We start from the raw sequence: 23,290 nt of genomic DNA, 5'->3' as shown, positions 1-23,290 counted from the left end.
GGAAGAGAAATGAAGGAGTTATGTGGTCAATATAGACATGGCAGCATTTCAAAAGGTTGCATGTGCTTAATTCCAATGGACTGGGCAAATTCCAGATATGTTTGCTTTGTAGAACAACTTTTTATATCTTTATATGTAGTTGATTATGCTGCACAATCAAATGAAAACTTGATCCAGCAGTCATCTGCAAAATTACAAGATTGTACGAATTTATAGACAAAGGTAGTTAACACCATTCAGTTCATGGTCCAGTCATTTCATGGCTAGGAGACAGTGCACAAGGAAAAGGCTTAAAAAATGTATCAATATTCAGTGTTTCTCCCCGACCAACCTTGCCAGCTTTTAGGTCTCTTGTTAGTAACACTTTTCTTCTTTATCTTCACTCTCCCACCTGCTTCTGGTTAAATAGATGATCAAACACATAAATAGCTTCCCTGAAGTTGGGGTAGAGTTATAACAAGCATAATGTTGGTAGAGTGGTAGCTGATAAATTTACATATAATTAAATGTAGCTCTAAATTTGGCCTTAAATTCCTCTGAAAGCATGATTAAATCTCCTGCATCATGTAAGTATTTTTAAAATAGTTATAGTTTCTTCTTTATAATGTTATTTGTACTTTTGATGTTTAACATTGCATTACAGAAATTGATATTGTGATCTCTCATTTCCACAGCATGTAAAATACGGCATGTTCCCAATCTCTTTTTTTATGTTTTGACTTTGAACTGTTTGCTGCTTCAGTGGAAAAACATTTAAACTGGGAATTTGTGTACTGGCTAGTTATAGCCAATTGTAAAACTGCAGGGACTTGGTGAAGAAAGCAAATATCCAGACTCAACAGTACTAGTCTGCATGGAGTAAAGAGTCTTTACTAACACAAGAGTGGTAGACTATACTATTATTCACTATTATTCTTTGATTAAACATGGGATAGATATTTACAAAATATGGCACAACTCTTCTCTACTGATATAGTTCTTGAATAACCACAGGGGAATTACTAATTACACAGCATTTATACCATGACCTCTACAATGTAATTGATCAATATCCTAATTAGTGAGTGAGAAGCATTCTTTGGCCCTTGGTAAAGTTATAGTTTAGGCAGTTAAGACAGCTTTCATCCATAAATTTATTTTTCCTTTCTTCTGGCTTGATGTAATACATAGTGTTGCAATTTAAGAACAAGCCAAACGTATTTCTGAAATGTACTAACAAGACTGGTGCATATTAGATGAAAGAGGTACTTTTTCCCTCTGATTAAAGCTGATAAGGCTTCATCTGGGAGAGGAGATAAAGAACAGGGTCAAATTTTGCATTTCAAGGAATATGGAAAGAGTCTGGAAGAGATGCCATGAACATTCAGGAAATAAATTTTGTGGGGAAAAGATCCAGGAGTAGGATTTGAGTCCAAACTGTGAAGAGTTAAGATGTTCAGAATGTAAAGCAACACAAACATAAATATTGAATTGCTTCCTCAGGCTACTAGAGAAGGCAGAGAAAGTGAATTTATTTTGTATAAAGATTTTGTTAGATATTAGCAAAAATATTCATACTGATTTGGGTAGTGAGTCATGCTGAAGCTGAGAAATGATATTCATTAGTGGTTAATATGAGTTAGATCAACGTATGTCTGTGCAGCACTCAATCCTACTTCAGTATTCAGAGGGTGCAGTTAGGTCAGTTGAGCCACCTTCTAGCTCTGCAGTTATTTGATATAAATAACAAAACCTTGTCTTCACATACCTTCGATGAGAAGCATAATTTCCAGTAATATGCCCAGAGCCATCACACCCAGGGGTGGGACACCTAGAATAACAATGGAAGAGACACCCAGCAGTTACTGACAGGAAAGATATAAGTACCCATTTAAAGATATTAATTTTTTCAGTCCTTGTTTCCTCAGGTGTCAGCCTTTGGGACCCCTAACCATTGTTAAACCTGACCTTAATTCCACACCAGGGACAAACACAGCTTTTCCATTCATAAAGTGGTTTTGTTTGCTACTGAGTTGGCCACTCCAATACTTTCTGGATATCTCAAGTACTGGCAGATTAGTGGAGATTTCCCAGCAGTCCAACATCCCTACACCACCAGGAATGAATAGGGTTAACAGCAAATGGACTATCCCCGTGATGTATGCTTAGGCAATGGCTAACATTGAGGTGAGGAATTTTCTTTCCCACTGGAGCTATTGCTCTAATCCCACTGCACAGTGTCATGAGGTCGCACCATGAAGAGACCCCTTCACCTCTCCATGAAGCAAAGGAAATGCCTAAGAAAAAGGAAGTGTGTAGACAGGGAAGTAATGCTGGCCTCTCGCAGAGATATGGTAACCCACCCAAACAGTCCCAAACAGCAGCTACAGCACCAGACAGAAATGGTAAAGCCCTCAGTGGAATTTCTAATAGGGAAACAACATTAGAACCATCAGAGAAAATGGATGGATTTTTCTACACTGCAAAGATGATTGCGATCATCACAGAAAAAGCTACATTATAATGCTAAGTAAAGTCATTAGCTGGTATTTGAACTGCTATACTAAATCAAAGAAAGGACAAATAATTAATTTGTGTGCATTTTACTGAACAGACAAATGAATTCCAAAAAGTCACTTTTCTTGAGCCTGAGTTTTGAATTTTAGCCATGCTATTTAAATCTTCATTTGGAGACAGCATTCAAATTCAAAAAAGCTTGCTCACAAATTCAGATGTTGCATTCTAATACACCAGATTTCCATAACACTAATTTTTTTTCACTATTTGAATTATGAGTTTATGAAGACTTTGGCTTTCATCCTTTAGTCACGTGTGCTTTCTTCAAAGTTGGTCCATACTGGTAAGCTTTTAATTCACAAGGTTTCTACAGAGACTCAAACATTTCTTAAAATCAGTAATTAAGCAATGCAGTGTTCAGTCCTATGCAGTTGCCATGTTCCATTAATCTGAATTTTAACTGTTTTAAGCTAGTAAGCATTATCTATTTATGAGGAGCTCAGTAGGGCCAGACTTCAAACATGATTATTGCTACCTTGAAAGATATAAATTAACCTGGACTGTATTCAAAGAAGTTCCCATATAGTCTTCATCTGGGTCAGTTCAGTTCTTCTATAGAAAACATCAGAATATGGCAGCAGTTCTCAGATGTTAGCTGGTAAAACTTACACCAGCTAACAACATATAAAGTAACATATACTAATATATGTTACTATATATACACACTATGTTATTTTTATATACATACACTAACACTGCAACACTGAGGCTTCTCTTCTCCATCCTGAACAGGCTGTGCACTTTGAACAAGAAATCAAAACAATGTGCTAAGAGACAATTATCCTTCTCTCTTGTTTGTCTTTGCACAGGACCAAATATATGACCGTGATCTTGCATGAAAGGTGTATATTAAGGTGGCTCTTAAAGACCAATATACAAGTTGATATCACACATCAATTTTTCTGCTTATAGAAAGGTAAAGCCCATAATTTCTGCATAGATCCTTCTGATACCAATTAGGTAAAACTATGGTCCTTGATAAAGGAGTCATAACAGTCTGTATGCCTCTTGCCCTTCATTCTTTGTTGTGGTTTCACATAGCTAGCATAAATGTTGGTTATTTCTTTAAAAAAATCAGTGGTCAGGGCATCTAATAGGAAGGGTCTTATCATTTAAATACTCTATCTATATCTATGTATGTTTAATTTTAGACAAATGTTTTGAGATCTACAGAGAGAAAATCTCTTGCTTCATGAGCTTTTTTTTTCATGCTAGGTAGCTTCAGTGGTCTCCAATGCCTATTTCCACCAAGACTAGCTGCATCACTGAAGCCTGACTAAAGCCTCTAACGTGCTGAATCATAGGATATGGGGATAAAAATTAATTAAAGGAATTGACTACATTTTGGATTTACATGTCCATGGCATGTAAACAAATAAAGGAGAACCTGGGGCTATGGGACTACTACTCTGCAGTCTGTCTGGGGTACTACAAGAATTTCTTCTTTATGACCCCATGATCTGAGGCCACCATTTTCCTCTCCAGACTTTCTATCCTTTTGAGGATAAGCTATTAGCAAAACTGAAAAACGTTTTTTCTCATCTTTTCCAAGACTTTTTGTTACAGGGAGCATGATTAATAGTGTCTTAAAAAGGATTTGTAAGAAGCACCAGTATATCCCATCCATCAGTCTTAAAATAAGACCATTTCACCTCAACCATCTGGACAATCTTGCACAATTTAAAAAAAAATACCTTATTTCTGTGTCATTAAAAATAAAAATAAGCAACCAAAGCTAAAGAAGAACTAATCCTACTGTAAATTGAATTATCTTCAGAAACAATTTTGCACAGTTCATATCAGTTTAAAAATGTACTTTTGACTAAACCAGATGAGAGATTTATGTCAGCAAGGCTTTCAGAAAGACCTTTCAAATTTTGATTTTGGTGCTATAGTATTTGTTTTTAAATCTCATAAGTTTATATTTACCTTCATGTAACAGATGAAATGAGAGTTTAGTGCAGCTGGTAAGAACATTTTAAAACTCTGGAATGCTTATATTTCTACTGTTTCCATTCTATGGGAAATGCTCTTAACAGTGTGACACAGAGGATGCAGATATGCAGCAGTTTGTTACAATTTTGAAACTATTACAATATTTACTTGCAGTTGGAAACAGATAAGGAGACAACCCCAAGTCCTTGTACTATTAGAACTGGGAGTCTGTATTTTCCAAATGTCTGAGCATATGTAGGGCTTGCATATACCTTACTACCTTGCTACCATTTACTACCTATGCATATATAACTTAATCATATGTACAAACAACAGCACCAGAAAAAATGTATGCACTGCTTGTAGAGGCAGGTGATGGGAAACCCTCTGAAAATGACTAGAGTATGTGGAAAAAGAGAGCTGCAGTTTTCCTTGCTTACTGCAAGTAAATCTGATTTGGCAGGATCAGAAACTCATTTGTAGAATTTACATAATAGCTTATTGTAGCACAAGAAATACTTTAGTACTGTAATGAGGGAGGTGACAAGAGGAACTGACTCTGTGAAGAGTGGAGTTCAGGACATAGAATAGTAGCACTTGACTACAAATTCAGGGCATCCAGTAAAAGAAAGGGCTTGTCAGGGGAATGCAGTTAGCAGTGCCTTGATGTCCCATTCATTTCACAGATCATCCCAGAGAAGCATTTTTGGGAAAATAAGCAGAATCAGGAAGTAGGGCAGGCAGCAGAACAGCAACAGCTGTGGCAGCTGGATTCAGTATTTGGCTTAGATTCAATAGCAGGAGAAAAAAGGCTGAGAGTTAAATTGAGAAGAATACACTTAAGCCCTGCTACTGATTTTTCACTAGGGAAAGAATGAAGGTGTGCAGCAATTAAACTTCTGTCAGCTTGAAGAACTCAGGGAGGTTCCTGGGACTGGGAAGGAAATGGATGCAATGCCTAAACAGCTCTGTGAGGGGTTTTCCTAATGCCAGTGGTTAAAAGTCTTGTTGAAACCTCAGCTCACAAGACCCCCCAGCTCTCAGCAGCATAGGGCACTACAAATAAGACCCATAATTAAACCTGTATTCCTAGGCTTTTATCTAGGTCGACAGGAGCAAGATAATGTAATGTAATGTACAAAGATTTTCAGCTTTACTAGCATGAGAGCAAATAGGATTTTGCACAAAGTGTGAAGACCGAACTGCAGTATTTTTTTGCTCATTATTGTGTATGACTTAGATTGACTTATTTTTTAAAATTATTTTAAAACATATATTAGATTCAGAACATAGAGGTAAAACAAAGACATAAACTTCTTCAACATTTTCATTTTTGTGCTGAGGATATTGGCTCCAATAAAAAGGAATTAAACCATCAATTTCTCTCACATTGGCCAACTGCAACTGTATTTTTTCCTACAAAATACCTTTCATGACCTGTCATTAGGAAGCTGCTGGATCAGCACAAAAGACTGATGGTACCTTTACTGTTTTGTTTACAACACTTAGTACTACTATGCTGTGCATTCAATCTTCCCTTGTGAATGCATGTATCAATAATACAGTCTATCAGAGAGACTATCCTACAAAGCACAAATTAACTATTTAAAGCAGATGTAGCTAGCAAAAGAAAAATCATATTGAATTGAACAAGGGAATAAATGGGAAAATTGTGCAAAAATTCCAAATGGTTCTCAATAATGTTCCACACGGCAAAAGTACTGGGATTAATAGAAAATTATATTTTCCCCATAGTTTTATTTTGACCATGCTGTCAATCTCTATAGTAGAGGTGTGATTTTCTATTGAAGATTCAGAAAGGCTGGAAAAATATAATTGTTTCCTGTGGGATTTTTTCATAGCAGGATGCAGAATTTTTTATTGTCTGGTGGTTTCCATCTATTTGAGATTCTGTTTTATTTGACTGAATCACCAGGAATGGAATTCATAGGTTGGGTGGCTGGAAGACAGACACAATAATACTTGCATTTCTGGTTTTTTTCTGAAGATCTGAGAGTACTTTAAAAACATTACTGGATAAAATTTCACAATACTGCTTTTGAAAAGGGAAGGATTTGGCAGAGCAAAATTGGACAATAAAGAGTCTAAATTACTTTACACAGAAGAGGAAAATATGCCAGAAATACAGATTCTTATTCACTGCTCTGTTTGCAGCTAAAAAGCTGTATGTCTTCTGAAACTGCATATAGATTCAAAAACAAATTATTGTGGTTTGTTGCTATTTTTTTTTTTCTAGTGAGGTAGTCCCAGAACAAAAGGTTACAAAAGTAAAATTGGAAAGAAATTGTGTTTGCAATTCCCTGAACTGGATATGTGAGAGAGGAGAAAAAAAGGAGAGGGCAAGAAAGCGAAAGGATGAGAAGAAGCTCTGTCAAATTAAAAACTGGATTTTCTGTGGATTATAGTAGGTTTATTGAGTGTCTATTCTTTCATGAATTTGAAGGCTTGTCAAAAACTACAGGTTTGCAGCTCTTGATGCTTTTCAATTAGCTGAGAGGCCAAAAGAGAACAAACTTTTCTCCAGTTCTTTCCTATGCCAGTCACCACTAACCTGCAGGGAGCACTCCCAGGTGAGAAACAAGATCATGAACAGAGCTGTGTGGTCCTCAGTACAGATTTTTGGCCACAGGTGTGTCAGTAAAAGTTGTGGTTGTTACGAAAACACCTCTTTAGCAGGAACTGGACAGATAGCAGCAGCTCTTTTTGCCTTTACTCTTCTGAGTAGCCAGAGCAATGCCTCCCAGCCATTACTGTTCTAGCTCTGTGAAAGCGATCTGGATATGCAAATCTGTCAAAATCTTATTTTCAGTCCCAGGTATTTTGGTCGATTGTCAAGCTCTAATTAAGTATGTGAAGTGGGAATGTTGCTGATTCTTCTTCTTGTGATGGCACAGAAAAGCTGTTGTCTGTTCTAATTCCAGTAGGAAGACAGATATTTTCAATTTTAATCCTGTGTTTTTTTATTGTCTATTTTTTACCACAGCATTTGATTTCTGAATTCCACTGATGATTCTTTTGATATCTAGACCAAAACCCTCTACCTACATAATCTATCTATGAATTTATAAAGAAAAACAGTTTTCCTAGGATGGATTTATTTTCCCTTAATTTTCCTCAGAGAGGAGCCATATCTACATGCTTCTATTTCACTCCTTACATTTTCTTTCCTGGTGCCTTTCACCGTGTTTTCAATCTGCTATCATTTTCCTGCAGCGAAGCAAGAACCTCCATTTGCTTTTGCCCCACAGTTTGCTTTCCATCCATATTTCTCTCCAGTACTTCTCTGCTGCATTCTACTCTCTCATTTCCCCAATCCTTTTCTTTTTGTCTCTTCTTCCATCTTTAACAATTTCTCTCTCTCCTTTTGCTTCTTTTTTTCTCTGTTCTCTTTGGCTGACGCCTTCAATCTCTGTTCCTCCCTCATCCTTCTTCCTTTCATGATCTCTAATAACCTTGAAGTCAGTTGTTTCTTTCTTCTTTCCTCTTAGTTGTTTTTTCCCATTATCTTTTCTTTCATCACCCTGGTTGTCCTCCTATTCTTTTCTCCCAGCTGATTTAATCATTCCTGCCATCTGCATTGCTTGTGGTCCTCTCACATTGCTGAAATGACTGGGTACATATTCTGCCCTTGTGTCGGAAGAGAAAGTGCTGTGTGTGAAACCTTAATACAGAATTTATCAGCTGTCAAGACTCAGTGACTCATTTTAAGTATCTTGCCCTCTTTTTTTTATTTTTTATTGAAGTCCTTGCAAGCTTTATCAGTGGCTTCAAAAGGAGCAGAACCAGGCTAACACTGGGCACTTCTAGAAATTGCATTCAGAGCTTATTTGAGCTCATTTGAATTGGTTCAAGAGGCAACATAAACTCTATGGGACAGTCATGCAGATAATGACTATTTCAGGAGATTTTAGTTCTCTGGTTTCATGTTCAAGGCTAAACTTCTATTGCAATCCTCACAAATTACCTATAATGACTGTGCGAAGTCAGAACTCTACAAATACCAAAGTTTCATAAAGATGCATTGTAATCCAGAAAAATTAAAGAAGTTAAACTTAGATTCATGTGTTAAATTATTTCCTTCTATTTGTTCTAGCTAGGAATATTTAAGCACAGAAATCTAGTTTTAGCAAAAGTGCTAAATATCACTTTTCCACATGTAAAATACTGCTAGCATTTCTCACATCAGTAGCACAGAATGCTACTGATATGACAGGTCTCACTGAAGGCAATAAGGAAATTTAAATGCCAAACCCACAGCAGATATAAAGGAAGAGGATTTCAAGAAATGACAAGAGCCAGCAACACCAAAGAATCATGGTGGAAAAATAAATGGGTGAATTTAAAAAAAAAAATAGAAAATTTCTTGTCAGAGTTTTTTTTTTGGCATTGGATCCAATGCAATTCCAGTGGGAGTGGGCAGGAGAGTAGGGAGATCCAGACAAGGATCCCTCTTGGTGGGGCATTACTGAGCCCTCTCAGAAGACACTGAGAGAAGTACAGATTGGATATTGGAAAGAAGAGTAGAATGGAAAGATTTGTTGTTCCCACTTTCACTGTACAGTGTTTCTATCCATGAAGGAACAATGCCAGGCCTATGGAGCTAGTCCAGGCATGAGACTAAAATAATTTTGGCTCAGAGGCTTCATGGAGTAACTTCAGACTCTTTCATCTCTGCAGAGTTGCTCTGTCTCTTTGCCCCTAGAAATCCCCAGCAACTGAATGGTTCTCAACTGGGGCATGTTGACTGCATACTCCTCTCCTCAGGTACAATTTAATTAATTCCCTGATTTTCTGCAGGTACTATTTTTTCTGTTTTTAGCTGCTGCTATTATCTGTATTGCCTTCCTGTATTTTTTGAACTGTGTGGGGGTGAGAAAGAACATGGTATGTTTTTAATTACACTGAAATCCATTCTCCTATAACAGCCTAAAATGCATCATGCTGGCACATGAAATACTGCTGTGCACTCAAATGCACAGATACACACAATGAGTTTAAATTAATTATATTGCTTCAGAAAAAATATTCCTGTGCTTTCCATTGCCACCTCTGCATTCTGCCTCTTTTGCTACCAGTCAGGACTTCCCAGCAGCAAGTGCCATGACGTGCTGCCTGCTGTTCTCACATCTAGCATCAGCACATAACCCCTTATCATGCCAGTTGCCAAAGGCAGGGTATGTGCCTAACGTGAAATAGCTTCTGTGCACTACCCAGGGGGTGCTCTGTGCTCAGAAGCTGCCAGGGGGAAGCTGTGAATCAGTTCTCCCCCTGGGCACCTTGCCCACACTTTTTCTCCTGCCAGCATCACCTGCCTTGGAGGCAGCGCCGGGCAGCTGCAGATCCCCTCCCCACAGCAGAGAGCACTTCCTGGCACCAGGGATGAATCAGTTCCAGCATATGCAAATTCAAATGTTCATTTCCAAACAGCTCAGCCTTTGGAAAAAATCTTCATTTGTATGTGAAGGAATAACATAAAATGATGGAGTCACAGAGAAAAAAGCAGGAGAAGATAGCCTTAAGAGAACATGCCCTACAACTAGGAACAAAGCCATGCAGATTCTCTTGTCTCCTAATAGCATTGCTGTAAGCCTGTGCTCAAAAAATAAATCTGAGTCAAAAACCCACATGGGCTTTTTTCAGTAAATTTATGTGGACACATTTGTCTCTAAAGAAGAATGTCCCATTCCTGGTTGATTTATTACTATGGGAACCACTAAGCCTCTCAGGAATATCTGCCATTCTGACACTGCACAGCAAAATTGGACCAGGTTTGCAGAATAGCCACTGACATGATTTCTATAGTTCCCTGCATGTGACAATGGGTCCGAGTGAAGCACTTGAAGACAGTAACATAGGTATAGCATTTGGTATTCTCTGCTTTGAAAGGAATCTTCAAAAGCTCCTAACTTCTGTGTTTATGATGTAATTGGGAGTTTTAGCTCAAAATTAAATTAAAATCAGGCTGAACGTTGAGTACTTTGAAAATTCACTCTTTAGGTAATTTTTTCCCCATAAGAAATATACACTATAGTCAGTAACCTGCTGGTTACCTTGAACACCTTAAAATTATCAATAGAGTAATTACTGAATTTTCATCTCTATGCTGCTGCCCCTCCCATGCTCTGCTCTTTTGTGCTTTGTATATCTTGTCCTAGGTGAAGCAATTAGCAAAGGATTTGATGGGCACTGCAGTATGACCTTGAAGCTGTCACTTCCTGTGAGTTTCCTGGAGGTTTGGAATGACTTCAAAATCTATGAATCTGAAATATTCAAAAAGGTCAGCATCACAGCAAGAAATGCTGAGAAAAGCTATCAGATTAGGATTGCTAAAAGCAGAGGCAAAAAAGATTTGCAGCTTTCATGTAGTCTGTGGCCTTAACAATCCACTGAAGCTTTTGGCAGGAGATTGGGCACAAGCCAACATTAGCCATTGCTTAGCTATTCTATTTATCTGTTTCTTGTTCAACTTGTTCATGCACAAACAACAAAGAGAAGGATTCTACAGATCACAAGAAAGGATCAAATGTATGGAGGGGGGAAAAAAAGGCTAAGTGTGAAGGATGGGAAGAAGAACAGCATAGAGAAAGTCCAATTCATGTCCTTCAAAATAGGGGATCTAATAAAAGTATGAAAGACCAAGCTTAAAAAATATGTCTAGACCTATGTAATAAAGAAAGAAGCAAGAGTCCTGCCTCTAATATGAATTCTCTCAACTTAGCATTATGGCAGAGCCATAAATCAATATGACTGTAAACATCTGTGAGTTCCCTGGGAAATATATCCTGGGCAGCATGAGAGCTAAGACATTTGCAAAAAAATCCCAAGCCCATTAAAGTAATCCAAGTGACAAAAAATGTAATGGGCTGGGATTTTCAGCTTTCTTCTTACACTCCTGTTTCAAAAGAGCAATTAAAAAGATGATTTTCAGTGCACATTTGGAAAGATAAGGTAAAAATAATAGTTTGACGTAAAATGTTTAGGTGACTAATTGCATCTTGAGGTTGAGAGTGGTTTTGCTCCACACACAGCCACTGCATTGTGCTCATCAGTATCCTTGAGAAGTGCTACTGTAGCATGAAGTTCCATACACTGGATGAACTTTTACATGTTTTCTCTGGAAGCATGCATCATCCAGTAACAGGGACAGGGTAACATTTGGATAAAGGGAGCAAACTCAAGACAGATAAAGCAAACCTAGACAGATAAAGCAGAGATACTACTTTCTATTTTGGGGTGAAGCGTCTATAGCGAGTGAGCAAAATACTCCAGTTTTTATTTGATGAAAACAAGCAGCTTTTTCCCTCTAGGCCTAAAAACATTTGTCAGAAGCCTAAGTGAGGAAATATGAAAATACTGAGTGTGAATTATATCAGACTGTGAGAGGCAGTCTGGTCTAGTAAGAAGGCTAATGAACAGTGCAGCTAAGGGAAATCCAGTTTTGTTCCTGATTTTCTGTGTGACTTTATGCTGATTCATGAAACCCTCTTGGACTTGCTCTAATTTTTCATGTGGCTGAGTTTAGATTCATTCTCCACACTGAGTGCTAACTTATCTCAGGCATGCAGTAAGCATATTTAATTCATACTGAAGGGAAAAATCCCTAGTGAGAGTCTAGTTATGAGCCAGTCTGCAAGGAGGACAGTTGGATATTACCACAGTTATGCCCATCCCTATGAGTATTCCATCCTACTGCCTCGAGGTACATTCTGCTGGTAGACACTAGCCAGACAAACCAGATGTAATGAACTAACACTTAGGAAGATACAATTTTCTTCCCAGCACTCTCAGAACCACAAATACTAAGGTGCAGGTTTGCACTGCTACAAGACATTGCCAGATGGTTTTGGGCCTGAAGAACTTGATATCCAAGACCGAGGAAGTTAGGTTGCTCATTCTTGTGAAAAAAATTGCAATAAAAAAGGGAATTTTACTGCTGTCTATGAATACCTAACAGGTTGGTGTGGTGAAGGCATGCCAGAAGTTTTCTCAGAGCTGAACAGTTGAAGGACAGCCAATACAGGGATAAAGTTTAGCATGGGAAAGTCACTTGATTATAAATGAAAAAAAGAAAACCAACCAAACATCAATTTGGTCAAACACTGGAATAGTTGTGGGAACTCTAACCTTGGCAATACTCACAAATTGACTGGACAAGGTCCTGAGCAACCTTTTCCCACTGGACTTGCTCTGAGAGCAGGAGCTTAGACTAGCTAACATTTGGATACCCCTGGCTACATGGTTTTATAATTCTTTAATGCATCTTAAAAGCTGTAGCAGAGATAATACTGTCTGGCCTCCTATTGGCAGTACAGATGCAGCCTTTAGTTAGAGATTCTATTCCTTTCTCTATTCCTTAGAGACTCTATTTTTCCTTGATTCAAGTCCCTTCTGGATTGTTCAAGTTTCAATCATCAGCAAATTTAGCTGTATAGTTTTAAATATTCAAAATATTTGTGTATTTCTTTGTATTTGTATATGTTCTTCTTAACAACTGAAAGTGATGATTTTGAAGTCCATCTTGCAGAGTTAATGAATGTTCAGAAATTCTCAGTGAGGTGATCACAACATCCTGATCAGTGAGAGGGACTGTGTGCCCGAGATAATACTCTCAGCTTCTACTCTGGGCATCCATCTGCCTCTGCTTTGGAGTTTCCTGTTCCCCCTGAAAGGATGCTGCAGCTGTCTGGGTAGCAGTAAAAGAAACAACAGAGCTTTTAGTATAGTATTCAATAACCTGAAATTGGTGTCATTTCACCCTAACCTGTCAGAGTGGATGAGGCAGTTTGCACATTATGAGAACAAAGGAGACATCCCTTCAGTGAGGGCAGAAAACTCTGATAAGACCATTAGAACTGTTTCAAGCAAAATTCTTCATTTTTCTGTTAGAATCTGAGACTGTACTGAACAGCACTTAAGTAATAATTCCAGCTCCATACAAATGTTCCAAGGTATCATTAAGTAGAACACTTGAGAATAAATTGTGCATTTCATTGTCATGGAATATGCTCTCATGTCTTTTCTCACTTTGGCCTCCTTACTTTCTTCTTGAAGTTAACAAAGGCAGAAAGTCCATGTTTTTGTATGATTTCCCCTTCTGTAACTCCCATAGGGCAAGGCAGTGCAAGCTTGCTTTATACTGTAAACATCTCACGAAAGAGCTACATTGGTTTTGCAGTCTGAGAGCTGCAGGAATGGTTTCCCAAGCAGCTGCACAGTGCAGGGAGGTTGGAGGCTCCAGCCAGGGATAAAGTGCTCAGGCTCTGTTGTACCTCAGGGCTCACAGCTCCCATGCACCGCAGAGGTAGAAACGCACCTCTCAGTGAGAGACTAACTTTGCCTTACATGACTTTAACTAGAAGGTTTCCCTCTGATTTTTTCAAAGCAATACATTTCTTTTCCAAAACAACCTCCAGTTTTAGTGTTCTTATAGTCAAATAACCCTGAGCATGCATTTACTGCTCCTTGCTCTGATTTCTGACTTGGTTAGTGTTGATACAGACCTTATCTAAACTTTGATTAATACTTTTTTTTTCCAGGCTAGTGAGGAAGAACCGTAACTTTCTATTATCACAGTGAATGTTTACATCTTCTAGTCAAACCCTACCAATATATTTTTTAAGAAATCACTATCCTTGCAACCATTCCTGCTAAATAAAAGCCCCTTGCCAAGGAATTGGGAGAATATTACTTGGGGCAGGAACCTAGCTGTGACACAAATTCTCTGTTTTGATTAGCTCAGAGGTTGGGATCCTCAGCTGTACATGACATGGAAGAAGAACATCTTACTAACCTTCTTGCATGAAGTAGAGACAGGTACAATTCTACTCAGCACCCATTCAGACATAGGAAACCCACTAATTTCAAGATGAATATGGGATCACAGGAAGGTCAACTATGGAATAAGTTATCCAGCAAACTACATCTTACAGGATTGTCTTCCATAAATTGCTACTACCCAGTACTTATAGTTGTCAGCTGTATCTCTTGCACAGAACACAATCCATTGGTAGTGTCTTTAAAAACAGCCAATTTCCCCTTTACATGGTGAGAGAAGTTTGTGAGAAAAATCACCCCTTGGATAAGTAACTTATTCATTACATTTACTTTACCTTTAAATGGAAGTATCTTCATTGACAAGAACAGATAAAAATAAATGTTTCTTAGCTTTTAAGACAATCCCACTACCTTTTGAATTTTAAGATGGAATAAAAATATTTTTGAGATAGTTCTTGATTATTTAAGACCTTATATGAAGATATAAACACATCTGGTCTGTGGTACATTAACATTCACGAGAATTTTGTAAAAATTAGAGATATGTGGTGCTGATGTGTTTACTTATTACAATTTGTGAATCAGCAGCATTTACTCTGCCTTCAGTAGAGTTAACACAAAAATTTGTAAAAATGAAATGAAAATCAGTTAAATTATTAAACATAGTATACTGGATAATAGTTTTGCATACAAAATTTGCAGAAAATTACTTCTCATTTGCATTTAATATCAGTAATTTTTAATTTACAAGGGTTTATTTTATCAAATAGAATTCCAACAAAAGTTAAGAACTTCCTTACCAATACTTGAATAATTAAAATTTAAAAATCCTCTTTTATTTAAAAATAAATAGTGATAGGACCCTGTCCATGATAATATCAACCTCAAACTTGTTTTGTCAAGTGGAGGAAGTGCAAACTCTACATGGACTTTGGATTTGTAATATTGTTCTCACTCCATTAAAAACATGCTACTTAGGGAAAGCTTTTTTTATGTTGCAGAACATAATTTTGGATCCAAAGCTGGCTAAAGACAGTGGGAGGTGTTCCATTGACACAGTTGCCCAGGGATTCCATGGATGCCCCATCCCTGGAGGTATTTAAAGCCAGGCTGGATGGTTTTGAGAAACCTGGTCTAGTGGAAGGTGCTCCTGCCCATGGCAGAGGGGTTGGAACTAGATGATCTTTAAAGTCTGTTCCAACCCAAACCTTTCTGTGATTCTATTACTTAAAGAGATTTTGGATTAGGTCTCAGTAAAGAATTAGAACCATTAAAGGATGTGAATTTTCTGTGAATGGGAATGTTGAGGACTAAACCTTAGTTGGTTTAAAAAAGTAAAGAAAAAAATTCTCAATAATTTCATTGTTTCAGATTCTTCACACTCAAGTCACAAAAGTTGTATTTGGTGTTATTCAAAAGCAAGGCCCTTGCCCCTCCTTCATTATACCTATACTTATAGAAAATACTTACGCTTTCCTGACAGATGTTGCTTGATTAGTGCATCAGAAGAAAACAAACCACCACCTACAATGGTTCCTGGAGAAGCCTTGAGGAGAAACCCATGATCTATCATTTTTAAAAATTATTCAGTCATTTTCATACAAATTTTTATGCTTTCCCTAGGATTCTATAATTTTTTTATTCATAGGGAACAAAACCAGTGGTTTTTCTCTGCAGTATTCAGCATATCTCTACAGTGTCTAGCACAACCAAAATTTAAAACTTTTAAATCCAAACTTATTTGTGAAATGCCCAGGAGTTCCTGAATGTACTCCCCATTAAACAAGAATTCTGTGATTTAAAAGAAAATAATACAAATATTTTTAAGAAATAATGAAGATTTTTTGTTTGGTGTTCTTTACTTATTGTCTGACATCATGTTTGATTCATTACTGAAATAGGGATTCCAATCATAGAGTCAAAACTGAATGTTTTTTACCTATTAAACTCTGAATTCAACATTCAGTAGATCACATTTAATGCAGGGTCATTTTATTTCTTTTAGCTATGATCAGTTTATACAAGAAAACAAAAAACTCCTAAGCTCATTGTTTTACTGGTAAAAGAGTAAGTTGTGATTTTACAATTCTTCTTTTGAGTACTTTTGGTGCCAGAAAAGTAAGTGCCAAACTGGCCTAGAAAAAAATAGTTCTCTACCTGTAAAAAGGAAAATAAATTCTATGACTTGGTTTTCTTATAAACTGCATCTGTATGTTTTGATTATTTTCCTATTTAATATAAAAAAAAAATACTTAGGTATGCAATCTCTTCTGAATAAATTATAGTTCTTTTAATTGATCATATACTTTCATAATGACTTTCCCATTTTTAATTTGCAGTCTGAAAATTTGGAAACCAGGTTCTGTTCATCTTGCTGTATTGTTAACTCTGAAACCTGAAGAAGGCATTTTAAGTATCACTCTGACTGACTCCTTTACAGCTCATTATTTGAATGAAACTGTGTCATTATTACAACTCTGGAAACTACATCTTAAATACAATTTATTCAGATTAATTTTTTGAACGGTTGGTGGTTTTTTTTTACCTACAGTCCAAAAAATAATACCTAATGATAGTAATGTGCTTATACATCAGTCCTCCTCTGCCAGTATGAAAACATATACTGCTGTAGCTGAGTACAGTGCAAGCAGAGTCAAGCATACAAAAATAATTAATGATGGCCAGTGGTAAAGTACTCCTCAAAATTTAAGGTTGTTTCATACAACTGAGGCCATGCTGAAAGAGTACAGTGTTGTTATCTGTGGAAGGAGAGAAATCAACAGACTTTGAAGCAGTGGAAATTCTGTGTGTGTTAGGGTAGAAGAGCAGTTTTTACATGCAGATGAGCAAATGTAAATTCCACTAACTGGGAATACAAAAATATTTTAAAAAAATATTACGATGAGGTGTTTATGAGGGATATGGGATATTTTAGAGAGATAAAACATTGATATAGATACTATAGGGCTGCAAAAAATGTGTGCCACATAAAGTCTCAATAGCACTGAGATAAAAGTAAAGGGATGAACTTAACTGCATGGCAAAATCAGATGTTACTGTGCAGATACAGACACCACATAATCGAGTTAGCAACTGGCCATTTTAAGAAACCAAATAATGCAAGGAATTTTGTAACTTCAAAAAATTTAAATAAGGCAATCAAACATGAATGCTAACCCAAGAGAGCAGCTGAGGGCATCTGCCCAGATCATCACTGTTGTATCTTAGCGTAACTCTTCCAAAGGCAGCGGAGCTACGCTAATTTACACCAACTGAGGATCTGGACAATCATGTTTAGGACTTCAAGTGACAAAATTACTTTTATTTTGGGGTATATATTAAAGGGTTTTGGCAAGTCTGACCAAACACAGAAAGTGAAAAACACTGCATTTTTAATTCCCCTTTTAGCAACTGTATAGTTTATGCAACTTCCCATGGGGATCGCCTCAGCACTTGGGATATACCACAGCATCATGTTGCAGATCTTTGCAGATCTGGATGGAATGAGCAATTGGTTATGATCTGTTGATTTGAAGCAAAAATGATCAACACCACAATGGGAGTCTGCACAATTACCAAATTGTGCCAAAGAAAAGACCCTTGAATTGATTACAAGCAAATGCCAGGCTGAATGAGATTAATTATGTAGGACAAGTTCAATGACAAAGAAGTATGACCAAACCCAAGGAAGACAGAGGCAACTGTACAAATGGAAAAACTCCAAGACAAGAAGGCCTTAGAGAGATTCATTGGGCATATTAACATAGCTAAACAAATTCATTTATAATTAATCACATTTAACTGCTCCTCTCAGAATAGCTGCTTAGAAACTGCACAGTATGGCACTAGAATGACTTACAAGAGAAAAGTTTCAAAAATTAAAATAAACCATCAAACAAACATTCACACTGAAATATTTGGTGATTAGTGAAGAGCTAGGAACTAAGGAGCATATCTTCAAAACTGCCTAAGCTGTTATTGCAGACACTGAATTCCAATTTCAAAGTTAGGCATATAGAAGTTGCAGGGATGTGGATGCCCACCACTTACGTTCCTTCTAAAAATGAAGTTTAAGGTCTTTAAGTTGTACAGGTTGCTTTGAAAAAATTACTCTAATTCAGTGACTGTTCATCTGAATTGAGACTATTTTGGTAATAACTGAGTGGTAAATGGTTTTAAATACTGATTCAAATCCAAACAGTAAAAAAATACAAGCTACTGTTATCTTTTTTTTTTGAATAATTAAGTACACAAAGAAACAGGCGATGAACTGTTTGGCTGTTGTAGATACCACTATGCAAAGGAAGCCTCTCATTTCAGAGTATTTAATAGTAATGACAACTTACTAAGGCCCTGATTCTGCAAGGTGTTTCATGCAAACAATTTCATGCCTGCATGGAACATTTCACAGCATCAGAGATACTGATATGCAGATGGCTTTTAAGGAGCTTTTCAGAGTACATGCTTTTAAGACTACCTCTGAGAAATGAAAACAATGATGAAGGGTCTTATGTAAACAAAACTCAAGTGTTTTCCATTTCAGAGACAAAAGTTGACAAACTTAAGTGAGAAAAATGGAATGACTCAACCTTACCAGAGTCTGAATGAGTTATTCTAACAGAGAAAAAAGCCCAGCCACTTCCATATGTAAAACTTATTGCGACTACAGAGATGAGGTTGCTGCAGATGATGGGTTTCTATACAAAGGACATTATCATAACACCACACAACATGAGGTTGGAAATGCTAGGTATAACCTACAGTGCCCATTTGAGTATTGAGAAGTGCAGGAACAGAGCCCAAGGTGTTCTGTTCTGGCCAGGCATGCATGCTGCCATCAAAGATAAGGTATCCAAGTGGAAATCTGCAATAAATACAGGAAACAAAAATGCAAAAAAAACCCACTGAAACCACATAAGATTCCTAATTTCACTTGGCCCAAGGATTGTTGAGCAAAATGGGAAAGATTATTCCTTATAGGTGAACTAATAATTAGGGATCTATGTTCCTTGGTTTTGTTTTTAATCATTTAAATTAGACTAGCACACTAACTTGCAATTTAAGAACACATCAAAAACTACAGTTTGTTCAGGATTTTTTTTACCACAACATTGCAGATAAATTAATAAAACACTATAATTTACAAATGGCTCACTTAAGCACTTTTTAGCATTTCTCTACATACATCACATCTGGTCCTTGCAATTACATTTCCTATACAAAAGTTAGCTAAAGCATCAAGGAATTTCAAAAAGTGTCTGCAGATTCAAAGGATACAAAATTAGCATCAAAAGAGTATTTCAGCTTAACACAAGATTACTTACTAGGCTCAACAACCTTAGTATTCAAGAAAAACTGTAATGACAACTTCTATTAAGTTCCCATGTAGAAAAAAAAAAAAGACATAAACAACAGGAGTAAAAAGGTGATAATAGGAATGGAAATGGTTACTGCTCTTGCAACAAAGAGTAATTTTCTAGGATAAAAGTGAGTGAAAACTATATAATGGGTCTCAGTCTTGCTGCATCCTTATAGGAGGATAGATGTTATCTCAACTGGAAAAGGGAAGGGGAAGATGGGAAAGGGAAGGCAAGGAAAGGAAAGGGGTAGTACTTCTTTGCAGATGAAACAACAAATGCACATCCAGGAACTGAACATCAGAAACACCTCAAGTGGAAAATACAGGATGTAGGTGGAGAATTCACTCCAGCAGGTAAACAGAATTCTGCAGAAATAACTGATTTGAGTACATAAAGTGACTGTTTATAGGGAGAGCTATCAAGGTTTAAAATAGTATAGGCACTGCACAATGTCCAAGAATAATGTGGTTACCTATCTAAAGAGGGACATGTTTCTGTGGTGTTTTACCAATATATCCTAATAATTTTTGTCTCTGCATTTTAAATTTATACTTGGAGAAGGACTTTTTTTTTACCAGATGACTACAGCAAGGAGGAAAATACGACTCTTTCCCAGTATATTTATTCTATATATTCATGAATATATTCTATATATTCATCAGAATAAAAACAACAGAAGCTTCTCAATTTCTGTGAGGCTGTCTTCTTCCCAGTACTTGCTGAGCAAATTGCAGTAAAATCACATCAGTATAAATAAATAATAGATAATATATTAATATAGAAGAGTTTCTCTAGAATTATGAAGTAAGGATATCTTTTCTATCACAAAAACACTGTATTGCATGGAGCTGTTTTTCAAGAAGAATCATGGCTATCAGGGAGAGCTTCAGAGAAGTTCACTTTTCTATTTGAACACTGCCAGGATGACACCTCTGGGAACAGGCAGATGAGCGAAAGGAAGTTAAGAGAAAGAGTAGAAGATCATCAAGAATATGGAAATCATTGTGGCAGAATGACATGGAAAAAAAGATGGAGAAATTCTGACTCTGTTGGGGAGAACATGCAAAAATAGACTGAGCTCCTTTGAGTTAAGAGATGTGGGAAAAGTTCTCAGGTTTCATTGTAGTTAGGGAAAGGAGACTGCATTCCTCCCTCCATAGGAAGTACCAAAAACATCCATCACAGAAAACAAGAAAATCCACACAGATGCTTTGGGACTGAAGAACTGGGTACACTACAACAGTATCAGGAAGTATCCAAACTTGTAGGCATCTGGTTGAACTGTAAATCTTCCAGAGGATCAGATTCTTCAGAGTAAACAATAATGGGATTTTCTGGCAGAAAATTGACCCAAGACAACAAGGGTAGATGTTGAGGATGGGACATTTAGGTCCACAGCAGACCAAGCTAACACTTAGCTTATATACATAATATAATAATCTATATACATAAGGTATGTATGTACATGTGTGTATATATATGTATATCTCTTTGGAAAACTGTGATTATCTTTATCAAAGATATCAAAGTAGCATTAAGTAGAAATAAGTTTGTCACTTTCTGGGAGTCTCTGGTACCTGAGCTCTCAGATTCCCACATTCACAGGACACCGAGTAGAAATTATCACAGTCAGCAAGCTGTGTTTTACCTGGTATTGATCTATTTATGAACAAATTGTGTCCTTTTAAAACCATAACTAATTTTAGCTTTGGATTATTGAGTTGGTTTTTTTAAAATTTGTTTTGAATAAGATTTAAAGTGCTTCAAAATGTTTTTAACAGTATTTATAATTCCACAATGGTATTACAGTTTAGAAGTAATTGTAACTGTTAGAAAAACCTACTATGATAAGGAAGAAATAAAGAAAAATTTTAAGTAAAAGCCCTTTAGTAAGATCACATCACATTTAATTTGATGAATGAATACTTTAATATTGGTAGCTGTCACTGAATGGGTTGTTAACAGCTTTCCCATCATAGTTAACTTTACTCATCAGTATAGTGTTTCTAGCTCCTTTAAAAATTAGTTGCTTTTCTGAAGTACTATAACCAAAATCTTAATACTGGAACAGCTTTAAAGCTGTCAAACCATTTTTTCTTGGTTTTTTTTTTTGGGGGTGTTTTTTTGTGGTTTTGTTTTGTTTTGTTTTGTTTTGGTTTGGTTTGGTTTGGTTTTGTTTTTCTCCCAGCATAAATAACTGAGAACTAAAGCAGAAGATATTGTTCAGTTACTTGGAGATCACTGACCAGGCTGTAACAGCTTTAATCTGCTGACAAACTATGCACAAAGGCTCTCACTTTTCTGTTAGAGCTTTGGGTGAAAATGAAAAATTGTGCAATCTGCATGGTAAACCTGAGCAAGAACCCTTAACAAATGAGAAGAATGGGTGTTAAGGAATAATTATACTGACCCTGGAACAACTTAATTGAAAGTTGCAACATGATAATTCTGAGAGGCAGGAAATGTGAGTAATGGAATCTTGGAGCCACAATTTCCAAAAGGCAATACAGTAAGCATGGCTGTGAAGCAAAAGAAATACTCGTCTAACCTTTTAGGATACTTATATTATTTTGATTGTGAATATTATATGACTGATATTATTAATGAATATTATTTGAAATGTCTGCTATTTTATATTTTAGTTGGGATACAAAAAAAATTCAGTGTGTTAGCAAAATTCATTAGGAAGCTACATTACACACTATCAGTATGTGCTGTAAAAAACACCCAAAGAGATGCATCAGAAAAATGTGATATGAAGGCTTTACCAGCAGATGTGTGATATTTGATACATGGTAAAGCCATAAAATACGAAATCCTTCCAAATTATGCAGTCCATAAATGTAATTCCTGCTGCTGAATGCTGCACTATCAGTTCTACTACTACGCTATCAATTTTTCCCTGCACCCTATACATTAAACAAGTATTTGCCAAGAATTTTACAAAGGTTGAAATCTTTATGGAAGAATGGAAAAAACTCCACTGAAAAACTGAACAAGGAATAAAAGATGAAGAAGAGATGAGAACAGTACAGATTGGTAGGGACAGAAGGGATCTCAGCCTGGGTTATAGGTAAGAAATGTGTATACATTTCCCTCTACAGCCTGGGGTAGGAGCCAAGGTTACTGATTCTCACTACTCTTCTGCTGTCAGCAAATATGTGTGAAACATCCCAGCAATGTTCCCCATCTCCTCCTGGTGCCAGTCCATGCAGATCACTAAAGCTTCTGCTGCTGTTGGCTACGACAGCAGCCCATGCCATAGAGCAGACACCAGAATTTCCCATGGTGGCTGGTGACCTGACAGATGGCCAGTAGTATCCCTTATCATGGAATTTCTGCTTGCTTTCAGCTTCTGCTTCCTCATTTTAGAAACAAGGTAATTACACTCCCAGACCTCGCACACAGAAATATAACAGATGTAAATGAAACTCTTCACAGTTCAAAAATTTCAAAATCAAATTCTCTTATGTAGCTTTGGTTTAGCTGCTTTGTGCATGCACATTACATTTACATGATCACATCTTCTTACATCTTAAGCAGAGAACAAGAGCATAAATGAGAGCTGTATAAAGGATGCTGCCATCCACAGGACTCCTACTTCCCTGCTTTCAAATATATGTGGAAAATGCTAAGATGCTTTA

At 36.8% G+C, this 23,290-nt stretch overlaps 1 protein-coding gene and 1 long non-coding RNA gene across 21 annotated transcripts in view; one reads left to right on the top strand and one right to left on the bottom strand.

The window, feature by feature from the left end:
• MYT1L (myelin transcription factor 1 like) overlaps positions 1–23,290 on the bottom strand; it is a 333,945-nt gene that overhangs the window by 31,705 nt on the left and 278,950 nt on the right. For all 18 annotated transcript variants that reach the window (XM_086875948.1, XM_086875946.1, XM_086875945.1 and 15 more), the window contains one exon: positions 1,748–1,810. In XM_086875948.1, coding sequence (XP_086732074.1) covers positions 1,748–1,810 — 63 coding nt within the window. The remainder of the gene's footprint in view (positions 1–1,747; positions 1,811–23,290) is intronic.
• LOC111925921 (uncharacterized) lies at positions 440–16,766 on the top strand. Of its 3 annotated transcripts, XR_002862577.1 has the most exons (5): positions 440–566; positions 3,366–3,472; positions 9,190–9,276; positions 10,668–10,789; positions 16,626–16,766. It is a non-coding gene; the product is annotated as an uncharacterized LOC111925921 (long non-coding RNA). The 3 variants fall into 3 exon arrangements; XR_002862575.2 differs by lacking the exon at positions 16,626–16,766 and having other exon boundaries at positions 10,668–13,513; XR_002862576.2 differs by lacking the exons at positions 3,366–3,472; positions 16,626–16,766 and having other exon boundaries at positions 10,668–13,513.

The sequence above is a fragment of the Cyanistes caeruleus genome, chromosome 2, assembly GCF_971803275.1.
Source record: "Cyanistes caeruleus chromosome 2, bCyaCae1.hap1.1, whole genome shotgun sequence".
Taxonomy (NCBI): domain Eukaryota; kingdom Metazoa; phylum Chordata; class Aves; order Passeriformes; family Paridae; genus Cyanistes; species Cyanistes caeruleus.
Note: the sequence above shows the minus strand (reverse complement) of the source record. Positions and strands in the feature narration are given on the sequence as shown.